Source organism: Aptenodytes forsteri, unplaced genomic scaffold (assembly GCF_000699145.1).
Source record: "Aptenodytes forsteri isolate BGI_AS27 unplaced genomic scaffold, ASM69914v1 Scaffold179, whole genome shotgun sequence".
NCBI lineage: Eukaryota > Metazoa > Chordata > Aves > Sphenisciformes > Spheniscidae > Aptenodytes > Aptenodytes forsteri.
This window is the reverse complement of record NW_008795378.1, coordinates 1,789,804-1,811,279: the sequence shown is the minus strand read 5'-3', so window position 1 is coordinate 1,811,279 and position 21,476 is coordinate 1,789,804. Positions and strand designations below refer to the sequence as shown.

Sequence of the window (21,476 nt, the reverse complement as noted above, 5' to 3'; positions counted from 1 at the left end):
ACTCCACATAAATACATCATGCTTCTGATGTAGACACTTTCTCCAAAAGACGAAGCCTACTGCACTGGATTGTTTACACCCAATGTCCCTTCTGAATATTTATGACAGTTGCTATATGCTTAACAATGAAAAATAACTGTTAATATCATGGCACTTTGGAGAAAAAGTTTAAAAATGGATTTACAGTTATTTAAGATGTTTGTCACTTAGCAACATTCTTAATGGTTAGATACGTAAATAGAAAGAGTATCTCTTCTGTGACATTATCTATAAAAAAATTAACTTTTGCTTTAAGCACAAAAGACACTGTTTTACTCCATTACTCTTTGTGATGAATAGCAGAAATGCACTTCCTTACATACAGCCATTTTACTTAATACCCCATATGAAATTAAGCCACTGTAGAGACAAGGCTTTTCTTATTTGCTTTAAATAACTTCCAAGTTTAGTATCAGTTAAGTCCTGATGTCTAAACTAGTCATGCGGGCGTAGAAGTCAGAGGCTAAATAATCACAACTTTAAAACTGCATGTAAGCAGTTCACTTGACAGGAACTAAACGTGCTGAAGTTATTAGCTGCTCTTTAAAAGTAGGTTTACTCCAATATTTTACATTTGAAAATATACAACTTGGATTTAAGGGAACCTGATTTTTAAACAGCACGGAGATTCAATGCTTCCCTGAAACCGAGTCCCCTCCAATCACTTCCCAGTTTTGAAAACTGGGCCCAATACTTAAGAGTTTCCTATTCACGTTGCAAAGAAAAATATGAACTAGATGCCACACCATGACACTACTGTGTGTTTGTGCAATCTCTCTCCTTGAAGCTAACACATAAGTGAAAAAACATACACCAGAAGATTTGTGCTATGAATTTACAGTGTCGCCATACAAGGATTTTCAAGGAGAGACACTGACCAAGCAGAAGTCTTACTAAAAGCTTCAGATAAGGTTTGCTAACTTGTGCTTACAGATACTTAGATCTGCTTTCCGTAACACTTAGCTTGCCTTACAGCTCTTACTTATATAGTACAGATTCTTTTCTTCAACATCTCTTAATCCCTTTTCCCCAAAATAAAAAAAGTGGTACACTTGGCATTTCTTCAGCCTAAGACATTCAAAACTATTCCTTAAACATTAAAAATAAGAATTATCTGTGCTGTATATTACACTGTTTACTAACGTGAAATGTAAGAATCACACCTCCCGAAAGTCCTAGTTTGAACCGTTCTTTCAATTTATTCCAATTGCTTTACTATTAACTTTGAGTCTACCACCAACACTTAAGGTTTGATTGTGATTATGAATCACCATCTGTAAGTGGAGAAGTTAAGGGAGTCATTGTGGACAGCACCTATTTTTTTTCCAGATGTGCTTTTTCCACTGGCAAAGTGGAATGCATTTCCAACAGTATGGCAATAAGATTAAAAAAGGAAACAAATGCCCTTATCTAGGCCATAGCTGTAATGTTTGCAGTTCTGATACACTTAAGACAGAAAGTGTAAAAGCAATAAATAATAGTATGAGGTTCTACACCCGTCAATATTAGCTGCCCGTTGCTGCTAAATTTCACTCTACAGATTTTAACTTTTTAAAATATTAATTGAATTCCATTTATTTAACACTTTATACCATGTACAACCCTCACTGAAAGGGACAGGCTCAGAAAGGCACTCTGTGTATCAGCGTACAATTCCTAATGTATAATTTCAGAGCAAAGTCTATTGATTCCGATATTGAATTACTCAATTAATTAAGTGAATTATTGAATTAGGACAGGATCAATATACCCCATGAAAGCAGCCGTTCTTGACCTAGTCAGTTTAAAAATTTGCTCTCCTTGCTGTCATTTCAATCTGAAAGGGCAATAACATATTTCTAATTTCTAAGTCTAGGAGAACAGGGAAATCAGATGTTTAGAGAGAATAGATTTAGAACTACAGAAATCATAAGGTCTTGCTTGTCTTACTGGAAAAATTGAAGTCCTTTAACGATATTTTATTGCATCCCCTAATGCAATTTGTATTCTTAAAGCAGTAAGAAAGCTTTCCTTTATCAGAGCGCCGTACTGGCAGATTATACAGCCAGACCCCATTGTTCAGTCAGGAGCCCCAAAGACCAACTTCTATACTAAAATTCAAGTTTGGCAAGAATGTTGGAAAGTTTAACATTTTAAATCTGGCAGCCAAAGGTTCAGCAGAACAACTGTCCTGGACAACAGTTAATACAAAAAGAAAAGTAGTGAGTAATTTGCACTAGGTAGCAAGGGTAAGATGTTCAGTTACTCATTTTACGCAAGTGCATCCAAGTGAAGAGATGTTTATCCATGCAGAAACAAACAGAGTAACATTTGGCACAGTCCAGAAATGGAGAATTCAGACACATTCCTCAGCTGACATCAAAAGAGGATTTATATATTCAAAGCCTTCAAATTCAGACTGGTCAATCTTCTTCACAATATCACTATTAAGATTAAAAAACAGTCATTAGTTCAGCAAAAATAAAAAGGTAACAATATTAACTGATAGTTTGTTTTAAAATTTAGACCTGTACAGCAGATTGCAATTGAAAACATTTCCCCTCTCTCTTTTGTCCCTCTCTATCCTTACAGTAACCACTGTTGTTTTCTAGCCCCTATAATGGTTAACAGAACACAAATCCACCCAGGAGTAGTGATTGGGCTGCTCCCATGCACATATTCTCCCTACAAAGCAATCTGCAAGGTTTGCAGTTTTAAAACTTTCCCAAAACAGCCAGTTTTGTAAAAATCTGAAAACATTAGGAGGTGACAGATACTGCACCTGCATCAGCAACTTTTCTAAACTTTATTTGTACATTATGCATTTACAAAGGAATGAAGAAGGATGTTGGATCTCAGACCTAATTAAGGTGCATAGGTAACATTTAATATTCACTGTTTGTTTACACACTACATGAACATTACACAAAACCCTAGAAAAATTCCTAAAATGCGAACAGCGGTGGCTCAGTCAAACTAGAAAGGCCCTTCTCTCCTCATCCCAAATCAGGGCCCCTTCAGGAGTAAGGAACCTCAAATCTACTACCAAAATCAAACGTATTATCATGCATTTTATCAAGGTTTTTCAGCCAGGATAATCTCAGTTAACTACTAACAATTTAAAATACCCAAACAAGCCAAGCAAAGCATCTTCTCTTGTTCAGAACACCCAAGGTAAACTCAATCTAAATCCAACATTCTAGAAATATCGTGGCTTGAAGTAATGCAAAAATAAACCACTTGACAAAACAGGTCTTTTCCTTCACACGTTCATTTCTTGCAGATGATACCACTAAAACTTGTAAAATAGCACTTATTCATCTTTCCCCAAACCAAGAATCTTTATAGCAACTTTCCCACTGTTAATTGATTTTTACATCATGCCAGAGTACAATACTTAATCCAGCCATACTAAGTCTACCATAAGGACACATAATAGAGTTTTCTCCAAACTAACACAAGAAAGTGTTATTTACTGCTTTATGTATACTCTGTGTACTACAACTACAGCTATTAAATGAAGTTTTATAACTCCTTCACTGACTATCAGAACTTCTTAAATTCTACATTACTTACTCATCATCTGGAGTGAGCTGCACAGGTTCATTGGTGAATTGGGAATCAAAGTTATCCAGACCAAATTCTCCAGATATATTTGGTTTAAATGGAGGCACCACTTGCTTTTGCTCCATCTAAGAATAAATGCACTTAGTGACACCAAGAATGAGTTACAACCTATTGAATTATTTTTAAACAAGGCTGGAAGTTACTATTAAGTTTCTTTTGTATACTTTCTACAATCATTCTATTAATCTACTGTACTTACTGTGTGTAAAAGGGTTAAAAGATTCTGTATTATCATTATGGTACATCATAAGCTAAGAGCTTAAGGTTTTTGAAGTTTTTATGTCATCTCTCACGCACAAAACAAGTTGTCAAGCCATCAGCGTATACAAAGAAAATAAGCCAAGCCAGTGGGCATTCACATACCAGATCCCAATCAACATTGCGAAAGAATGGATGTCCCTGGATATCTGCAAATCCTGTTTGAGGATGGCAGCCTAAACGTTCCTTTGGATCCTGTGCAAGGAAGAAAATATTTCTAAATGGGTGCCATGGCCTACACATGAATAAAATACAAATGTTACAAATTCTGTGAGAAATGAAACACCTGAGTTACAAGGGACACTGAAGAACTAAGTTAGCATTATTTATTTTGGAAACTGTTCCAATTTACTGTCTGAAATAGGCATGAATATATGGAAGCCTTTAACTGAATTTTATATAAACAACCATGCCATCTTTCATTTTTATTCAGACCTACTTAAACATACCATATGCTTCAGAGCAAACTTGGTTAGATTACAAGTGAATTTCATTCTTTCCCCCCTGCCCCTCCCTGAGCAGACTGACTATGCCAGGCAATCACATTGGGGTTAGTAACTGCAGATTACTGATAAATACGGTAGAAAGGTTATTTTAACAAGACAATTCCATCTCCATGTATGCATATGCACACACTACCAAGGAGTTGTAACAGAAGCAGTGTTCTTTAACAGTATTACTTTCTTAGTATAATTTAACCAAATCTGTTTTCTCCTTTACCTCTTTCTCCTCACTCATGTAACACTCACTAAATAAACGCCAGCGTGTGCTCGGACAAGTCCACTACCACATATGCACCTTTTGACTCTCAGGCTAGTAAGCTACCAGCAAACAGTGAGCGTATACTGCCTCTGGATTTCCCTCGATGAAGTCATCGGAAGTTGTCAAAGTGATTTGCTAAGCTGCTTCTCTTTAAGAACCAAAATAAATCTGGTAAGTTTGTCCAATTCCTCACATTAAAGAAATCACTTGGAGCATTTCTCTGCCTTTCAATTTGAAGTTTACTCATGATCCCAGCCTGAGAATCCGGAGCTTCAGATTTTAAGACAAGTATCTAGAATAGGCCCCCCAGCCCTACTGAAATTCTGCTTTAGGCTCACACCTTTTCTACCCTGTTTCTGTATATGGCAGATAAAGTATGTCTGCTACACATCGATTAGTCAACAGGTTTAAAAAAAAAAAAAACAAACAACACAACAAACAACCAAAAAACCCCCCCAAAAAACCCCACAGCTGCTCTTGAGAAGTCTTAAACAGTCCCCTTTAGCTGTTACCTTATTAAGGAAACTCTTTAGAACACCTGCTGCTTTAACAGAAAGGGATCGGGGAATTCGGATCTGTTTTTCCAAAATTACTGCAAGAAAACAAAGTTCGTATCAGCCTTTGCATCTTTGAAATTAGATTAAAGGCAAGGAGAAACAAAGCACTGAAGTGTAGGAACACTCATGGTACTTACCTTGGAAAAGGTAATCTTCTGTGTTCTGATCAGGATTGTCAGAACTCCCAACAATATCAAATGGTGACCGGCCCGCCATCATTTCAAACATAAGTACACCGAGCGCCCACCAGTCTACACTGAAGCCTAGAATTCAAAGAACAAAACACCACTGAAGATGTTTTGGAGCAAAAAACCCAACACTTTTGGGGCTAAAAACAGACATGCTTTGAGAAGAAAGAATTAGTTCGAAGATTTAAGTTATTGCCAGTCTTTCTGATTATCTGAATAAAAGAGAGGTAACAATTATACTAGACATTACTTGGTTCATTATGTGTGCGAAAGGAGGGAACGCTGTACAAAGAAAAGGAAATGCAAAAAGTTTAAAGGTTGGTGTTATGACCTTAACACAGGTTTAGATAATATTTAAGCCTAGTCATTCCTAACCAACAGTGCATTATCCACGGTTGGGGATAAGGACAAGGAGGAAGTATGTGATTCTTAATAGTAGCAAGACAGTCATTTATGGAGCTAAGCATATCTATTCTACTATTCACTGCTAAAGAAAAAAGATTCCAATAGCTAGGCTGGGACTGATATAGTCTGGTTGGCCTAGAAAGTTTGTGATAAGGAAGGAAGATGTGAAGCCAGTCTGAAAGAGATATTCAATTAAAATAAGATGGTAGATTTAAAAAAAAATATATATATATATATACACACTTTTTTTTTTTTAAATAGGAACTAATTGTAGAACTTGTTAAAATCTTAAGGGAAGAAAACAGAGCAAAGATCTGCTTGGCACAGTATTGGAAGCTTAGGAAGAAAGGATAAGCAACAGGAAACACAAAGCTTAGGAAGAAAGGATATGTAACAGGAAACACACACAGCAAGCCTTCTATACTCTCTTATGTCTCTTGCTTCAAGAATCTTGTGGACTTCCTGAACAAGCAATTGCATAGACAATTTCATTTTTAACACTGAGATTTGTGAAAGGGATGTCTACTATCTAGGCCCTTTGCAATGCATTTATATCTAATACTATCATTGCTGCCAAATATAAAGCTCCAAAACCAAACACAATTCAAGACTGCAAGTATATCATTAGTAGTATCTAAAATAGTTATAAACAATAATAAATTTGGAAGGCTCGAGCTATTCTTCAAGACTGATAAAAAGAATTTAAAATGTGGAAGGCAGGGTATCTAATTTGCTTGGTGTGATGTTTTCTGCCCTTCCTTTGAAGGGTTTATTCACTTTTTCAGACAGGATGCTGAATTAAGACTGATCGTGTGTCTAATGGAGATTTATACTTTCTACTGCTAAAATACTTGAGTAAGAAGAGACAAGTGAAAGTTGTATGGTAGCAGTGAAAAATTCAATTTACCATAATCCTCTCCCCGGAGAATTTCAGGTGCAATATAGTTTGGAGTCCCACAGAACGTGCTGGTTGTGTCACCAGGCCTCAGGCCCTCCTTTAAGAAAAGATGGAAAGAAAATACAGTTAGCCAAAGATCCCACACTCCCCCTCTGCTAAGAACTTCATTTTGAATTAATTTAAGTGTCCTGAATAAACTGCTTTCATTTTAGTAAAACTGTATTTAAATCTGTATGTAAGTGAATATAAAACACTACTTTTTTCAGAAGAAACAGAAGTAGGTCGCATCTAGAGTCTCAAGAGGATGACACATACCTACTGACGACAACGTCTTTTAAGGTTTTAGCTAGTAAGCTCTACCACATCTCCAACAATAGGTAAGTGGGAATAACCGAGGCATGGTGGAATAGCTTACATTCCCCGGGGTGTTGCAATGAAAAGATACAAGCTTTTCAGAGAAGAGCATGGGATGCAGAATGGGGGGAGGTTGCCTGGAGAAGTTGTGCAGTCTTCATCCTTTGAACTTTTCAAAACCAAACTGAATAAAACCCTTAGTAACCTGGCCTGATCTTATGGCTTACCCTGCTTTGATCAAGCAGGAGGGTGGATTAGACTCCCTGAGGCCCTTTCCAACCTGTATTTTTTTATGCTTTTCAGTTGCTTAGCCAAAATTATAGCATTTAAAATGGTTCTAATAGATCAGCATAATGGCAATTCCATGGCAAAGTCAAACCTGTGCTCCAGTGTCTTTGTAGTGACAAAGTTTTTCTAGAGAAAATGGGAAGTGTCATAGAATCCAAATGGGACCAAGTGTGACTGATATTTCAACCTCTTGCTCTTTCTGAAATCAAGCTATCTTGACTATTTCAGCCTACCCCTCGCAGTCAGATTGATTCAGCAGCTTTATAAAAACATAAACAGTATGTTTATGCATATTGTGCAATTTGGCATTTCTTTTTCTTTCTTTTTTCACAGTGAAATGAGTATACAGCCTATCTGCACTGTGTATAAATGAATACCTTGAAATTTCACATTTAAGTCTCTGTATCTTTTAATTTATGACAATTTCTTAATTGTTGATTTTACTGGTTAGCAAGGAACTAGAGCTTACCTTGCACATGCCATAATCTGTGAGTTTAATATGCCCTTCAGAATCTAGTAGCACATTATCCAGTTTTAAATCTCTGTAGATTATCCCTCGTTCATGTAAATAGTTCAATGCTAGACTGATTTCAGCAGAATAAAACCTAGTGTAGAAAGAGATATTGATTACTCAAGTAATCGAAACCCAAACCACAGTAATACAGTCTTGCTAGTAGGATACTTCTCTAAATATAATCCTATGTATTCTATTATTTTTCATCAGAGAAGTGGGGAAGTTGTTTATAATCATACAAAAATTTCTATCCACAGTCACTTGAAAAATTATTTTTAGTTACTATTAATATCTACTGAAATCATCCCTTTCATATCACCATCTGATATGAATCACATGCACCAAGAACTCAGCATTTGCCTGGACAGCTGGTAGTGGTTATTGTAAGAGAAACACACTGATATCATTAGACAGTTAAAAAAATACCACAAAAGTGTTATTCTAGAAAAAAAAAAATCAGAATCTGACTGAAGTCATCTAGGGTAACGCTAATATAAACAATACCTAAGTGCTTCCTATTACAGTTCCTCCTTGAATATGGTAGCTTGCAGCATTTAAATGAGGATGCAGTTTCACATTTCTTAAATCCTTAACATCTGGAGAGGATTTGCTAGCTCATCATCATAATCTCTGCACTACTGCACTGTGTCAGAAAAACCAACTGTCTTGATGCAAGAAATCTGAAATTAGACATACCTGGCATGCTCCTCTGGCAGCTTTCTCTGCCTCTGCATATGAAACATTAGATCTCCTCCATTTACATACTCTATAACAAAAAATAACCTGAAACACACAGGAATTTGTTACAAATGATTGTATACAAGGCTGAAAGATGTTTGAGATGTTACAGGTCTGTTACCAAACAATGTCAATTCAACTCCTCCCATCTCTCTGGTAATATGGCTGATTTCACCATTTTCCCTCCCTTTGAATAAATTTCCAGAGTTAAAAAATGAAGTATAAGAAGTTTCTCTAGATAATTCCTTTACTGCTAAAGGAAAGTAAGCAATCCTTCCCACATTTCTAATCCATTACAGCTACTGCTTGTCATTATTACATATGTGACTATATAAATAGATTCACATCAGTTTCTATGCATAAACCAGAAAAAAATTCTCATTTTCCTTCCTGATCCCTTTAATCTCCTTTGTTTGTGGTTAATACTATTAGTATATTACAAATACTCTTTCTTCTCACTTCCCTCCACTAGCTTATCACCGTTTCAAACAGCAAGGATGTTGTTTAAATATACAATAACTGTATTTTATATATACTGAAAATTATTACTGTATAGAATAGTAATTTATTCATCTATTGCAATCTCTTCTCCTATATATAAACACACAGAAAAATAGTAGTTTTCATCTCTATCACCCTATTTTCCTTTTTAAAATTCAGATACTATTTTCTGAGTCTTGCTCAGAGACTCGTCTTCAGAGAATCCATGCAAGTTTGAGATAAATTTCCTCATTTTTTGTACTTCTGATTTCTCCCCCCCCCATTGTCTTCTACCTCATATTCTTAAGCCTTTTTTTCTGCTAGCTGCACCTCTCTTCCTGTCCAGAATCATTCCCATCATACCTACCAGTATTTTACATTCTTTTGCATCTTCCCAATCTGAAAAGCTTAGATGATGAACATGGCCTTTTGCTCATAAAATGCTTCAATGATTTACAGTACATCGACTTTCGCTACCTACCTAACACTTAATGCTTTAAATAGGCCGTTGCTGTACCTAACAGTATGAAGTATTTTTTGAACACAACTATTTTCTTATTGTCTTATGACCTTTACCTGCTTTCTGTCTGGAAGCAAGAGTGTAGTCCGACAAGAAAGGGATGATTTGAAGCCTGTTCAAAGACGTGTTTCTCTGTCTGAACCCAATCAATATCCTATTTATTCAAGAAAACAACATTCAGAAAAGGATTGTCGCTCTTCTTAGGTCAAGTATTAATGACAATTAGCAGAAAGTTATTCAAGTGTTTTGCCGTCCTCATTTTACTTGCAAGAAATTAAATATTATATAGTTCTCCAATTGGAAGTAATACAATTCAGCATACTCATTTTTTTCCCTGTCTTGAGGTCCCATACTTTTAGCCTCATTGTGTAACTACACTTGGAAATTAACACACAGGTATCTATAAAAGATAAACTGGTACAGACAAATGTAAAGTAGCATCAAGAAATGCAGAAGAAATCAATGGTAGACCAAGAAATAAATGCAAAAGCTCTTGGATAGCAAGCTACACTTACTCGAGTCTTTTCAGAGTAGCCTGAAAAAACATAAGGGAAATCTTCAGCAACAAGAGGTGTTTAGCAGTTTAATACTGCAATTTTGGTTAGTTTCCACTAATCACTGTATAAGCTACAAACAAATTGTTAAGATGGGGCTCTGATTTAAAGAGCAATTAAAGTAACATTGTGAGTTCTCATTTGTGACAAAAAAACCAGACATATGAAAACCAGACTCCACCCATTTCTTTTTCAGCCCAGCAAGCCAACATAATAGGAGAGATATGGAATACTGCTCCAAAAAAACGAAGCAAGCCAGGCTTATTAACTTGAATTCTGCAGGAGTACTGCTGCAGAGAGTCCTGATCACAGGAGACACTGACAACAGAGGCAATGAGGCTCATGACAGAAACCACTGGCACAGGAGGGTGGCTGTGAGCTACCAGTCCGCCAATGAAGACCTCAAAACTGGTTATCTGTCTTGTCAACCTTCTATAGTATAGTATGCACAAGAAACTGCATGTATAATTTTCAATTAGTGTTGCAGACCCAGAAGCCTGGCTCCCACCTTGTGGCAGATACTGAAGCTCTTTGGAAGAGTTGCCTGATTTATTGATAAAAAGCTTGCCTACCTCATCATCATTGACGAGCTCTTTCTTCACTACTTTCATTGCATAAATGCGTTCAGTTTTCTTCAATCGAACAAGCAGTACTTTAGCATAACTGCCTCTTCCTATAACTCGGAGCAAATCAAAATCCTGAAGACCCAGACTGGAAGAAGCTTTGCCACTTTCTCTAACGCTCATTGCCTTTTCATAAAGATAATTTGAAATTAGTAAGCAGGCTTGCCAATTTTAACAACTGCAAAAGTTAGCATTTCAAACAGAACAGCAAAATTAATATAAACAACTGATTCAATTAATACTTGTTTTTCTTAAAACTGCACTGTCCTGGAAAGGAATGTAAGGGGAAAGGAAGGAGGCAGAGGAGACTTGGCAGAAGAAACAAATGAACCTGGAGGAGTTTGGAATACTTTCTAAGTCAAAGCACATCTATACTTTCTAAATCAAAGCACATCTCGACTCAAGTTCAAAATAAAACAGCTTGCAAGCCGCACATGCATACACCTGAGTGAGCAACCCAAATGTGCTTTATGTACTAGTTTTCAGTTTGTGACAAGTTAAATTACTAAAATCTTGAAACTGAGAGAGACAAAGGCTTTAAGATCTCTGAATACAGTTAGCATGGTTACGGTACTTTACCTCTTTTTCTTCACCAACATGGTCCAAGCTCTCATGACTTGAGGGATTGTACGGAATCACTAGAGGTGCAAGAAAAATTATTAGACCGATGCGACACAACAGTATTTTCTTTTGTCTTAAAATTTCCACACACAAGAGCTCAGAGAGGTACACAATTTAAATGCATCTATTGTAAGTATTCAATACTGTTGGGTTTGGTGGTTTGTTTTTTTTTCGTTTTTTTTTTTTAAACCATCAGAATCATTCTTTTCCAATACTGCATTAATAGTCAGTTATGGCTAATATAAAACCCTGTGATTATATTTGGAGATCTCCCCAGATTAATCTTGACTCCACACACAGAGAATCTTGTGCAGAACAGTGGTTTGTTTGGTATTTAACCTGATCATTGTCTATATTTAAACTCAATTGTTAGGACCATCATTCTGACTGCTACAAGAATGAACTTGTTCGGCTACTGATCCAGTAGAAACCCTGCTAATTCTTCTAAGGTGTTTTTTTTTGTTTGTTTGATCAGGGCATTTAAAGTACACAGCTTACTGATGAAAAAGTGTAACTGACAGGCTAAATTCTTCCTTTTTAGCCAAATTTCTTAAACTGATAAGATATGGAAAACTGAGGAATTTTTATATTTATATCCCCCTTAGCATTAAGAAGCTGTCTTTCATGTTTTACTGACAGGCTAAATTCTTCCTTTTTAGCCAAATTTCTTAAACTGATAAGATATGGAAAACTGAGGAATTTTTATATTTATATCCCCCTTAGCATTAAGAAGCTGTCTTAATTTTCATGTTTTGTGAACAACAGTAAAGAAGGTTTCTAAAATAATTTAAAGTTATTCTGTTTCATTTAAAAACCCAAAGTTCATGTTTCAGCCACTTACAGTAATTTAAAGAAAAAAATTATTGATCTTACCCGATTCTACGTTATCTGGATGCACTGATGATGGATCCATAGGCATTATTGGTTCCTGCAAATATGCACAGGATTTTTGTAATAGACTGTCCAAGTGAGAGAGACATCATTTATTTCATTTATTGTCTCTAAAATAATCCCTGAGGAATATAATCTAGCTACTTTTTAACTGGATTAGTCAACATAGTTACTGCTCTAATCCATACACAATAGAAGAAACCACTGCAGTCCTTACTTTACCTATTTTCTGGAAGTTATTACACATTTCCAGAAGCTGCTGAAGTGACAGCTTAGTACAACAGAGAAAAGAATTATAGCAGATGAGAAATGAGACAGAAAAGCTCAAGTACTTCAGCAGTACATACATTAGCCAAATGAATTAACAAAATGTAGACCCATAGCTGTCTGCTTTTAATATTAAACCAGGAACAGTAATCATGTAAATTTTTCTGGGCACTTAAGAACTAAAAATGATTGAATTTCTTGGGTGAAAAGTCAAAACTTCTGCACTTCATCTTCCTCTTCTGTGAAATGGGAAATAGTCTAATAATCTAAGAGATGTTTAGAGAATTTACTTTACCTGTACCTCACTTTGAAGATGCAAAACAGTGTGTGTGTATGTGCTATGTAACAATATAGTGAAAGATGAGATAAATATAACTTATATTTGACACAGGAAAAAAATATCAGATGTGAAAGTTAGATGACTGTCTTGCCACTAAATTGCCATTCTGCTAAGTGATTCCCAAACTTTCTTGCAAAGTGTCACAGTAACCATTAAAGAATGATGTTTCATCTACTGTGATTACTTGCAGACTGTAGTCTGAAAGCCATTAGTATAAAACGGGCTTTTTTGTTTGATTGGTCAGTTGTTGGTTTTTAAAGACAACTTTTCAGATAAGTTTTACTTACTGGTTGTAGTGTATGACGGCCACATTCAATACTGACAAGTTTGTGACACTTCTTGTGAACAAGGAGTTTGCAATTGATGCATTTATATCCCTGGCGACCCAGGCCCCATATTCGGTCAGTGCAGATGGCACAATGAGCTCTCTAGAATGACAAATCAACAAAACCGATTAAAGAGCAAAACGAAACAAAAACTTTTCAGCCACATTTTCATTAACAAAGAACACAGAATAGGAGATCAGAGAGATCCCTACCGAACTTGCCACTATACCAAGAGTCTCTATCTGAAAACTTTAAGAACGAACAGGCAGATACGATACAGAGGATATAAAAAATTAGAACTGAACAATAAGCAGCAACTGCCGTACAGAAAGTGTGCATCTACACGGAAAGGTGAAGGCACAGCCAGCCTCTTCTGCTGCACACACAGAGAGAGACATGAGCCAACTCCAGGTAAAAAGCATTGCAGCCAAATCAGCAGGCTGCTGTGACCAAGCTAATTTGCTATGTGTCTCATCATCTCTCTGTGTAGATGAGTCCTTACATTTGTACAGAGGAAGGCAGGAGAACAAAAGCTTTGACACATTAAACCACCAGATAACAGGAAATGGGAAGATCACCACTCACTGAAGGACATTCACAAAACAACTCAAAAGATCCATGAAAACAGGGTGCCTACGAAAGCAAGAGTGAGAAGTGATGAAGCTATGGTGCCTTGACAGCCTTTGACCAGGAAGAGGTAAAAAAAAAAAAGGCAAAGTTAGATATGAAGGATGTTCAAGATGAAGTTTAGTGGAGACAATCTCAAGCATTAAGCACACAATACACTAAGCTTAGAAAAGAAGGAAAGATTATTGAAGCTGTCAAGGAACCTGGCTTATTCAAATATTTTGGGTTTGTTTTTCTGCTGTTGCTTTTTCTAAATACAGCAGGTAGCCTTCTTGTTCCTTAGCTAATTATATTTGACCATTGCTTCTTGAAAATATTACAAATGGTTTGTTATTTTCAGTTGATTACATGCCATCATAAGCAGGCTGTCTGGAGAAACATCTCAGTTTTTAGTTTAAGAGTCATGAAAGAAAAGTCTGTGCATCGTAAGCGAGTTCAGACTTTTTACTCCCAGAACTTGAAGAACTGAAAATGTACTTTCAGCTCACAGTCGTCTAATGTCAGTGTTCAAGTTTGCCCTCTGGGAAGATTTTAAGAGAACACAGGAGCTTTTATGTAATTGATATCATGGTTTCAGAGTATATGTAAAGTGAATTGCAACCAATTTATTTTTTTTTCCTATTCTAAGTTCCTGATAATTTAATAATGATTGAGTTTCCTGAAACTACAGGGCTACCAAAAGTCCACATACTATAGACAAACAACAAAAATGAGTATAAAACTACCTTATGATTTTTCAAGGCAGTGGCATTGTAGTTACAAATGTAAGACATCCCTGTATCATGGTTTTAAGTTCCCAACAAGAATCTCACCCTGTTAAATCGTTTGGCTTGGAAAGTGTGACCATTTGCACAATAGAGCTTTCGCCACCGGCGGGCGCCTCGGCGATAAATGGATTCTAAGAGGAAAAACATACAATTATATCCATAAAAATATAAACACAGAACTACAACATCTTCTCATGGACGTTTCTGTGTAGAGTGATTTGCAGAGTAAAGTTTCACTCCTGCACCTTACAGAAACACAGCGTAATGTTCCAAGTATCTTTTTCACTTTTTAAGTTTTGGAGAAAACTTGAAGGAGAATATCCCGATCAACTCAAAGTTAATTCTGTTTTTCCAAAGTTAAAAGGAACAGTGAGTCAAGAGAGGGAAAACTGCCTAAACAGTACAAACACTTGTGTGCAAAGTATGCACCTACCTTACCTAAACTTGGGGAGGAGCTGTGGGGAAGGGGAAGGAGGAAAGAAGGTGAATATCAGGAGCATGCCCTGATTTATAAGGTTGCTTGCACAAATCCTCCAGCGTGTTAGATCCACAGCTGCCACTGTTTGGTTTTTTGTTTTTGTTTTTTTTTTATTACTAGAGGCATGTCAGGAACCAAAATTGAAAACTAGAACATACAAAACTACACTAAGGTGCAAATCTATTTCTGATTCAGTCCGCAACCTCATGTTTTCAGAAAAGTGGCATTATCCATATTGCCAAAGTTAACTTTTAAGCATGCACATTTACATTTGTCAGACCTGGATATCAAGCTGACAGACGTGTGTGTGCATAACATACACATGCTCTTTTATAAAACTTTAAGACAGAGGGAAAACTACCTCTCTAATGTCTAGTACATTAGCTAACATAACTTAGAGGTTTTCAGAGAATACTCCTGATAGTACCTAAACATCAACTTAAAATGAATTAACCACAGATCTCTAAATGGTGATACAAGAAGTCATTACCATTGGTTACAAGCCCTTGTTCACATCAGTCAGCCAGCAATCTGGCAACTACCAAAAAGACAGGAATAGGATAAAAACCTGTCACGATAGAAGAGGCAAAAGCAAGGAAAGCAGAGTGACGTGGATAGTTAACAGGAATGTGGAATGCTTATTAACGTGATTCAGAAGTGACAAAACAACATTTATGTTCAGCAAGACTTTCTATTCCTTTTAAATATTTAATTTGTAGAGGTCTGCTTTATTAATACTCATAAGTGTAGGATGCCAAACCATAGAATATCAAAATCTTCTAGAACATGAAATCTGAATTCCTGATTTTCTGTACTTCTTAACTAAAATGCCTACTTACTATCTTCTCCCGGACAAGGCATGCCAGGCCGTTCTGGTACACAAGGAAATACTGCAAGAAAAACATTAACTTCTGATTAATTTTCTGTCTGAAATAAAAATAAATCCTTGGGTTAAATACACCACTCTGAAAGGCATTCAACCATTTAGGAAGACAGCACAGACTGCATTTTCACAAAACCTTGTGCAAGAGCAGGTGAGCTGAAAAGCTGCCCCAAAATCCTTTTTCTGGACATAACAACGATACACATAAGAAATACGAGCAAAAAGCAGAATAAACCAAGTTATTTCCTAAAGAAAGTAACTAGAAAAAAGTAACGATTCTGGTTTCTCACATGACCAATCATCACAGTCAGTATTTGTAAGTCTTGACTATAAACGTATTATATTAGTGTCCTAACAGCTACGTATTATCTTGTCTACATTAGCCTTTTTTTTTTAGTTTACCTAGCTTCAGTAACTGTCAGAGAGCAGTATAACTGGGGAGAGATAGCCCTGGTGCTGGTTTAATCAGAAGCTTATCAAACACAAAAATAAATGGAGAAAGGGCAGATCAAAAAGCATACTGAAGTAAAATATACAGAAACAGTGAAAAAAAAAAAAAATATATATATAAACAGATTACATTTTTCTTCCACTTTTTAAAAGTCTTTGTGGGAAGCTGAAAAGCTGTCTCTTCCTTCCAAATGAGCTGATGGTGAACTAGATTTTTTGCATCCTTTTAGAGAAAGACCATGTTAAGACACTGTAGTGTAACACACCCACTAACACTCTTTACAATGATTCCCTGCTTTTCTGCTATAATCTGTTAAACTGAAATCTATCTTCTACTTGTAAAAAGTTACAAACAGTAAGAAAAATATACTGCAGAAGCTACCAAAATAGGCATATAACCCTGAAAAATAAAAATTGAACAATTATACATCAAAACAGGGGCACAATATTATTCTGTTCAAAACTGATCTAAAGTACTTACTTTTAGAAAAGTCAAACTTCTGATTAATCTGGCATCACAAATGGAGCTCATCAACTTTTTTTCCTAATATAGATGCTGCTCTAAAGCACTTATCAATAACAAAGTGTAGGACACTGTACTATGTATCTTCTACCATTCGTTGCCAGCAAGCGTACAAAGGCACTTGGGATGAATGAATGAGAGAGACAGGGGCTGTCTTTCATTAATAAACTAACAGCAAAGTATTTTTTCCTCCCTTGATTTAATAAAGAACATTGACAAAGTGCTGACAGCTAAAAAGCGCAGTGCATGGTCTTTAGCATCCTCTTGGCAGAATGCCGCAACAGGCTTTAACTGAGGAGGCTGTGCAAAAGACACAGATAATGCAAGGTAAAAATTCCACTTATTCACAGGTACAAACATGAGAAGTAATATAGTAAATTTCACCATACCATGAATTAGAAGTTCTGAATCCTTGTTTAGTTCATACAACCGAAAGGCCTCTTCTAACTCCAGCTGAGAAGAAACTGTACATGGATCTCCTGTAGAAAGAAAAGAGAACGATACAAAACTCAGTCCAATTAGTTCTGTACCACTCAACAATTCCCTCACAGTCGGTTCTAAGACAATTATTGTAGTAAAACAGAACAACATTCTCAAGTGCGGTAGTATTTCTATTTAACACTGTTCAGAGAGTACATCTGAAAATACAGTCATATTGAATGCTTTCAGGGAAAATAAAAATACGAGATATTCCCAAGGGGCAAACAGATCATAATCACAAAACGTCATTGGTTTGGTCTGCTACAAGCATGGTTACACATCATTTCAGTACAGGAGGTGCAGGTTATCTTCCTGCACCTAAAATCCTTCTAAGATTCCATTTTATTTCATGGATTTTTAATTAGAACTGAGTCAATTCTATTTTCACAGCTGCTTCAAAATTGCCAAGACTTTAGGAGGTGCAAAAGCAGTTAAACCTCTAGTCTTTCCTCAAACCTCAATCAAGACATTGGATAAGTCACGTAACCTAGTGGAAACACCCCATTTTTCTGATTTTTAACTCCTACTTTCACACTCGCAGGACTATTTGAAGTAAAATCCCTTAAAGAAAGGGCACCAAGACAGGAAGAAAGTATGGGTTGGTTGTGGTGTTTTGTTTTTTTTTTTTTTTCCTTTTTTATAAAACTATTGCAGCTTTTTTTGAACATTTGAGATGGAGCAGATTATCATACAAGCATTTGGCATGTATTTTAAAGTTTCTCTGACAAGACTGAATTGGATTGCTTTAACAAATCTGTGTTTCAGAAGTAACAGTTTAGGACTGACTAAGGTCTCTTTGTAGATATCTACTTTATGTTTCTAAAAAATAACATGTAACCACAAAGGTATTTCAGAATCATTAAACAACACTTAATTACATCAGGGCAATTTTGGCATATAGGTAGGTTTAAAACCTAGGAAGAGGGGTGGGTGAGGAACAAAGGAGACCAAGCTAGAGATCTGCTGTATTCAGGATCAGGAGCAAGAAGGACCTTAAATTCTAGCCTTGGTTCATACTCCTTCGGACACATAGCCTGTACGTTACCTGTTTCTCAAGATTCATCTGAAGACTTCATCTGATATTTTAACTGATCACCTGTGTCTGTCAGTGTTTGGAAACTGCTATGAAGACTGAAAACCCCAGCCACACAACAAAACGTTTTCTTCGGTGTCTGATGCAGATTAGTAACATCATTAAAAAATTGTCCCCTAAAAGAAGAAACCTTGTTCAAAATAATACTACAACTGAAACATTTTTAAAGCAACGTTGAATCTGAATCATCACTGCCCCAAAGAAAGAAAATACTTCTGGTTATTAGCTCAAGTTTTTTTTTCCCCCTCCACCTACACAAGATGTTCTGTGCGAGAACATGGGATTTATCTCTGCCTGCTTGTACTCCAGCACGTGAGCAGAACAAGCTTCTTTCTAGCCAAAATGCCATACAGCAAGTCTACTGCCATATAGCATTTCCAATTTTTAATAGAAGTACTACTTTTCACACCCTTAAGTAGTAAACTGGTTGTGGGTAAGTGAATTGGAGGAAGGCAGAGCAATTTCCGTCTCAGCTGAATTGGATCCAATCTGAAAGTTTTACTGCTTTGAGTCTTCAGTCAATACCATGGTTTGAAAGTTAACTATCAACAGTCTATTAACTATTCTCCTTTTGTTTTGTACTACAAGATATCGAAATTAATACAGGCATTGCTAAGGCTTTTCAGTAGAAGCACGCACCTAGCAGGCAGGGGGATATTTAAAACTCACCCTACAAAAGTTTTTCCAGTTAATTTGTTTTGTTTCTAATGTATCCATTCTTTTCTATTGCTAAAATATTAGTAATAAATGTAAACTGTCCATTTGCAGCATTCTTTCTTCTTTTCTGCATGTCATAATCCTCAAAACGAGTCTTTGAAGCCAGTTGTAGTCATTTTTCACCATACTGCCTCCCCCCTGCAATTAGCCTATCTGAACATCAAGCTGCCTACCCACTGCACAAACTTACACAGTGCAGAGCACGGGGGAGGAGAAGGAACAACTATATTTATTCAGACTCACTATGAGAATCAACAAACCAGTTTTTCTTCATTTGTTTCTGACACCTGTGCAAACACTTTTGTGTTTCTTTTTGGCAGAAGAAAAGGAAGCTCTCAAGAACATACACCATGCTTCAAACTAGGAACAGAAGGTTTATAGACATACTCTTTCAACAAGTTCAGAGTAGTATGAATTTTGCAGCTAAAGACAGCTGGGATAAGTGTCATAGGAAAATATTTTCTTTTGAGTTATATAGCAAGAAACAACAGACTGAACACAAACATAAGGCTATCATCCATCCTACGGGACATTTCAGAAGACAGAGGTAAGATGAACTGACCGCATACAGATAAAATAGAAATTTGTCTAAAATCAAGTCAAGTTAATTCTATTTTCCCGTTGCATCTGAGCATTTTTTGAAGTGATTTCACTCAACTAAATTAGGTCTGCCTCTGTGTGCCATTACCTCTATGAAATAGAATTCGTTATACACGATGCTCCGCATCTTGCAAAGGCTAAAAAGACATTTAGTATATGCCAAATAAAAACCTTAGTGACTAGGTGAATCCAGTATAGTCACACATCTGATCAAGCAGTTTAGTCAGGAAGTAGTGAAGAGATGGCCTAGACATCATATCTTGTCTTACACTACAAGAAGCACGGGTAGTAGTATAACAAGTACCAGTCCACAGTACACACGTTACCTCATGCTACTATTAAAGAGTGAACTTCAGTTTTAGTGAAGAGGATGTGATACAGGAATTTTCCAAGAAAGCAAATTATGAGTTTCTAGAAAGAATACCAACTGAAAACACTAAAGAGTGGTGGAGAGAAAGGAAGAGAGGAGGCAGGGGTCTTGGCAAGAAGCCATGCATTGTAGATGCAAGAATTACTCATAATAAAGATGGGGGGTAAAGAGTGAACTTCAGTTTTAGTGAAGAGGATGTGATACAGGAATTTTCCAAGAAAGCAAATTATGAGTTTCTAGAAAGAATACCAACTGAAAACACTAAAGAGTGGTGGAGAGAAAGGAAGAGAGGAGGCAGGGGTCTTGGCAAGAAGCCATGCATTGTAGATGCAAGAATTACTCATAATAAAGACGGAGGGATTTTTTTTTTTTAAACACAATCCTCATCGCCAGATTAACTTTTTCTCCACTGACATTAAACTGGAAGTCAATGATTAAAGCAAACACAGATCGCTTATGAAAACTGAATCCTATGTGAATACATGAAAATAATTTAGTCAAACTGCAGCATTACTTTTTTTAAACCTATCTTTAATTAAAGAGCAGAAATTGAGAAAGAACACAGTGTTGCTTCAATTAAACTATTGAATCTGCACAAAATTTTCTACAAGCGTTTTATTAAAACAGATATGTACTTCTTACTATGACTTGCACTGCAGACTCTTCCCCTTCAGTGAGGAGTCTACCTTCCTCAAGATAAAACAGAACAGCCAGCTTACTATGAAGTAAATGTTCAACTCAAATAGCACCGCTGCACAGTTGTCAAACATTGTTCATTTTACCTTACTGCACCTGCCTGGTATAAGTAACTTTGGAATGATGAGGGGAAGAAAAAAAAAAATAAAGAAAACCTGCTCAGATTCCCAAGACCACATAATCTTCAACACACCTGCCCATACAGCACTTCCAAAAATCAACTTTGGTCCATGTTTAGCTTTAAGCTCTGAATAAACTGGCACTCACCCAATTTTGAATGGGAAAGCTGTGAGAAGGGGAGGAAGCAGTTCTATAAGCACCATTTATGCTGATCACTGCATACAAACACTAACCACCGCCGACAAATCACTGCACATTATGGCCTTTTATGTATTGCATCAAGTACTTAGCATGCTAAAATAACTCAACAGCTATTTCATAATTCAGACATCTCTTTGGTGTAGCTCAAAACTTATGTGTAGAATACACCAATTCCACAAAGAAAATAGGAACTACAGATAACCTTTTCAAAAAATTACTAATATATACATACAACTCAACCG

At 36.3% G+C, this 21,476-nt stretch overlaps 1 protein-coding gene across 1 annotated transcript; it reads right to left on the bottom strand.

Annotated features, from left to right (window-relative positions):
• Positions 1–2,223: 2,223 nt before the first annotated feature.
• PRKCI (protein kinase C iota) lies at positions 2,224–17,431 on the bottom strand. Its single transcript, XM_019472414.1, has 15 exons — positions 17,347–17,431; positions 15,941–15,991; positions 13,191–13,331; positions 12,279–12,333; positions 11,364–11,422; positions 10,734–10,910; positions 9,664–9,761; positions 8,566–8,652; positions 7,825–7,960; positions 6,723–6,810; positions 5,360–5,485; positions 5,178–5,257; positions 4,009–4,098; positions 3,595–3,710; positions 2,224–2,462 (listed from the first exon to the last, which is right to left on the bottom strand). The coding sequence occupies exons 1-15, from the start codon at positions 17,347–17,349 to the stop codon at positions 2,375–2,377; spliced, it is 1,395 nt and encodes a 464-aa protein (XP_019327959.1). The 5' UTR covers positions 17,350–17,431; the 3' UTR covers positions 2,224–2,374.
• Positions 17,432–21,476: the final 4,045 nt, after the last annotated feature.